This window comes from Hevea brasiliensis, chromosome 12, assembly GCF_030052815.1.
Source record: "Hevea brasiliensis isolate MT/VB/25A 57/8 chromosome 12, ASM3005281v1, whole genome shotgun sequence".
Lineage (NCBI taxonomy): Eukaryota > Viridiplantae > Streptophyta > Magnoliopsida > Malpighiales > Euphorbiaceae > Hevea > Hevea brasiliensis.
In genome coordinates, this window is record NC_079504.1 from 32,126,512 (window position 1) to 32,130,806 (window position 4,295).

The following is a 4,295-nucleotide window of genomic DNA, read 5'->3' on the forward strand; positions in this document are numbered from 1 at the left end:
TCAAATCACATAAATTCTGTGTTATTCTTCTTCTATTTTCTTATATAGTGTAATCATACAATTGTGTGTGTTCCTTATATTTGCATGCCTATTATAATAAAATGGTATCAAAGCTTTGTGCTCACAACTAGGGTTTACAGATGGTATCGTCTTCAATGAAACATGAGATGGAAAAGTTTGATGGTGGATCGAGTTTTAGTCTGTCAAAGATTAAAATTAAGTCTTCCTTGATCTTGTAAGGTCTATGGAAGGCAATCGAGGATAACTTTCTAAAAGGTATGAAAGAGGTAGAAAAGGCTTATTTGAAGGACAGAGCCTTGAGTGCAATTTTCATGAGTGTAACTGATAATGTCTAACGCGAGATTACTCGTGAAAGCTCAGTGTCTGTGACATGGAAGAAAATAGAGGAGTTATACTCTGTCAAATTGCTTACCAACTGCTTGTATCTGAAGAAAATACTTTACAATCTGAGAATGAGTGAAGGTACGCCCATTAAAGAACATTTGGATGAATTTAATTCAATCATTACAAACCTGAAGAATATTGATATTAATATTAATAGTAAGGATTAGGTCCTTATTGTGTTATGTTCTTTGCCACCCTTTTATAAGACTTTCGTTGATACTCTGTTGTATGGGAAAAATAGTATTTCATCAGAAAATATTAGTAATTCTCTAAAATTAAAGGAGTTGAAAAAGAATTTTCTAAAAAATAGAGAAAGATTTGAGGGGGAAGATTTGGTAAGTAGGGGAAGAACACATTTAAGGAAAGGTTCTTATACCAGAAAGAAATCTAAGGCCAGATCTAAGTCAAGAATGAAAAAGACTAACTGCTTTGAGTGCGGAGAACAAGGTCACCATAGGAGAGATTGTCCCAAGTTGAAAAATAAAAAGGGAAATGAATCAAAAAGTTCTGCGAATTTCGTTAATAGGTTTAGCGATTCTGATAGCGATGACAGTGCTGGGGAAATTTTATTCGTAAGTTCAGATCATGAACAAGATTCCTATATTCTTGATACTAGTGCTACTTATAATATGTGTCCACACAAAAACTGGTTTGTCACTTACAAACAATAAGTGGTATGGTGTTTCTAGGTAATAATTGTGCATTACCTTTGGAAGGAATTGGTAACATCAGATCGAGGATGTTTATGGCATTGTTAGAACTATAGAGTGCCAGAAGTAATAATCAGAATCAGACTCAATTGTGGCATATGCATCTTAGTCATAGGAGTGAAAGAGGATTATTTGTGTTAAGCACATGAGATTTAATGGGTCGACAAAAATTATAATCTGTGGACTTTTGTGAACACTATGTGTTTGGCAAACAGACTAGGAAAAAGTTTGACAAAAAGGCAGTTCACAAGACCAAAGGAACGGTGGATTATATTCACTCAGATTTATGGGGTCCTAATAGAATCCCTTCCAAGAGTGGTGCCAAGTACTTCATGACTTTGATTAATGATTACTCTCAGATGGTGTGAGTGTATTTTTTAAAAATAAAAGATGAGGCTTTTTCAACCTTTGTAAAGTGAAAGATGATGATATAGAAGCAAACAGAAAAGAAGGTCAAGCACTTTATAATTGATAATGGGTTAGAATTTTTCAATCTTGAGTTCGATGCATTTTGCACTAATGAAGATATAGTGAGACACCGCACTTATACAAGGACACCACAACAGAATGGTATTGCAGAATGCTTGAACAGAACACTTTGTGATAAAGCACGAAGCATGCTCTCACATTCAAGTTTGGGAAAGGATTTTTGGGCTGAAGCAATTAATATAGTATGTTTCTTAGTTAATAGATCTCCATCTACAATTATTGAGTGCAGAACTTCTTTTGAGATCTGGTTTGATTCACCTACTAATTACTCTTAGTTAAGAGTGTCTGGTTATCCTACTTATGCTCATATAAGGGATGGTAAACTTGAGCTGAGGGTAGGAAAATGCAGATTTCTAGGGTATGCATATGAAGTGAAAGGCTATAGGTTGTGGTGTAATAATCCAAAGTCTCCAAGATTAATTATCAGCAGGGATGTGAAATTTAATGAGTTTGCTTCATTGGATAGTTAGAGGGAGAAGTCAATCGCAGAATTAGATCACAGTGTCAAAGAACAGGTGAAGCTTGAGATTGATACTTCAACAGTTCAGTCCAATGATTCAAAAGATGAGGTGCAAAACCCTGGTCAACAAGAGCATGCACCTGAGCAACAACAACAGAAATCATATAGCATTATAACTAGTAGAGAGAGAAGACAAATTAAAACATCGCAGATATATGCATATGCAAATCTAGTTACATTTGCATTATCAGTTACTGAGATAGTTGATGTGCATGAACCTAGCAATTATAGAAAAGCTATTTATTGTTAAGATGCAGATCAATGGGTTAGTGCCATGGCTGAAGAAATTGAATCTTTTCACAAGAATCAGACTTGGGAGCTTATAACATTACTTAAGGGACAGAAAGTGATAGGTTACAAATGGGTGTTCAAGAAAAAGAAAGGCACTCCAAGGGGTTGAAGCACCTTAATATAAGGCATAGTTGGTAGCGAAAGGTTTTACTTAGAAAGAGGGGATTGATTTTAATGAAGTGTTTTCTCTAGTTGTGAAGCATTATTTTATTAGAGTCTTACTTGCTATGGTTACTTCTTATGATCTAGAGCTTGAGCAACTAGATGTGAAGATAACATTTTTGGATGGTGAGTTGGAGGAGCAAATTTATATGAGTCAGCATGAGGGATTTGTCATTCCAAGTATGGAAAAACATATTTGATTACTGAAGAAATCTTTATATGGTTTGAAACAGTCCCCTAAGCAATGGTACAAAAGATTTGATACATTTTTTGTTCATAATGGTTTTATTCGTAGTTCATATGATAGTTATGTGTATCATAAGAAGCTTTTAGATGATTCCTTTGTCTATTTGTTATTGTATGTGGATGACATATTTATTACTACTAAAAGTGTGTCATAGATGAACATTTTGAAAAAATAGTTGAGTGATCAGTTTGAGATGAAGGATTTGGGTGTTGTAAAAAAGATATTGAGAATGGAAATTAATAAAAATGGAAGTGTTGGGAAGCTTTTCTTGTCTCAACAGGCTTATGTTGAGAAAGTGCTTAAGCATTTTAACATGAATAATGCTAAGCTTGTGAATGTTCCATTTGCTACCCATTTCAAGTTACCTGCAGACATGTCACTAAAAATAGATGAGAAAATGGAGCACATGTCTAGTGTTCCCTATTCGAGTACTGTTGGTAACATCGTATATGCTATGGTTTGCAACCGACTTGACATTTCACATGTAGTTAGTGTTGTGAGTAGATACATAGTGTGTCCTAGGAAAAAGCATTGGTAGGTAGTGAAATGGATTCTAAGGTATTTAAAGGTTACTATAGATGTTGATCTGGCATTCGATAAGGCCAAGATGGGTGATTCAGTTGTTAGCTCTGTGAATTCAGATTTTGTAGGGGACTTAAACAAGAAGAAATCTCTAATAGGTTATTTGTTTACTTGCTCTATAATTGCTATCGCTTCGAAGCAACATTGCAAGCTATAGTTGCTTTGTCTATCACAGAGGCTGAATATATGGCTTTAGCAAAGGTAGTAAGGGAAGCTTTATGGTTATAGGGTTTGTGGAAATCTTAGGTTAATACAAAACAAGACAATAGTGTTTTATGACAGCCAGAGTATAAAACATCTGATAAAGAATCAGATGTATCATGAGCAAACTAAGCACATTGATATCAGATATTACTTCATTCGAGACATTATCTCTTAGAGGACTATAGTTTATTTACTGGTTTTTCAACTCTGCAAGTGCACGAATTACTAACAAGTAATAAAGTGATGCGTAGAGTACCATCCCACGAGGAATTTAATTAGTAAGTACCAAACTACACAGTAATTTTGACTGTCTAGGCTATCAAGTAAAATAGGAGAGTGAGACTAATCTATTTTGAATATTAAAGACTAGAAGGATAATGAATTTAAAACAATCTTTCTAAAACAATTCCAGAATTAAGATTTCACACTTTAACCTTATTATGGATGTAATCTTGTCTATTCATTGAATTGAGGACGTTGCTTTAATGGAAATTAATCCTAAGGTATCCTAGGTCCTCTCTCAAGGCACCTAAGGTGTGTCTCAATTAGAGCTAAACCCTATTTTCGTTAGTGATTAGTCCTAATAAAAACCCTTTAAGATTTGTAATTAATTTTGGAACTCCATAAAGGTCATCAGCCTATCTCTAGGTCAGATTTTCTAGGTTCAATACTCTGATTTTCCAAT

General features: G+C 34.4%; 1 protein-coding gene across 1 annotated transcript; it reads left to right on the forward strand.

The window, feature by feature from the left end:
* Positions 1-815: 815 nt before the first annotated feature.
* Positions 816-2,374, forward strand: LOC131171194 (uncharacterized). The gene is made up of 5 exons (XM_058130663.1): positions 816-977; positions 1,331-1,477; positions 1,550-1,786; positions 1,880-1,939; positions 2,075-2,374. Exons 1-5 carry the CDS (start codon positions 816-818, stop codon positions 2,372-2,374), a joined length of 906 nt encoding a protein of 301 aa, XP_057986646.1.
* The last annotated feature ends 1,921 nt before the right edge of the window (positions 2,375-4,295 follow it).

Bases quoted from the DNA above. Each gene is read 5' to 3' on its own strand.
- LOC131171194 (XM_058130663.1), top strand. From the start codon at position 816: ATGAAAAAGACTAACTGCTTTGAGTGCGGAGAACAAGGTCACCATAGG. The intron at 1,478-1,549 runs GTGTGAGTGTAT...ATGATGATATAG, and splicing joins TTAATGATTACTCTCAGATG to AAGCAAACAGAAAAGAAGGT. The intron at 1,940-2,074 runs GTAGGAAAATGC...TTGGATAGTTAG, and splicing joins ATGGTAAACTTGAGCTGAGG to AGGGAGAAGTCAATCGCAGA.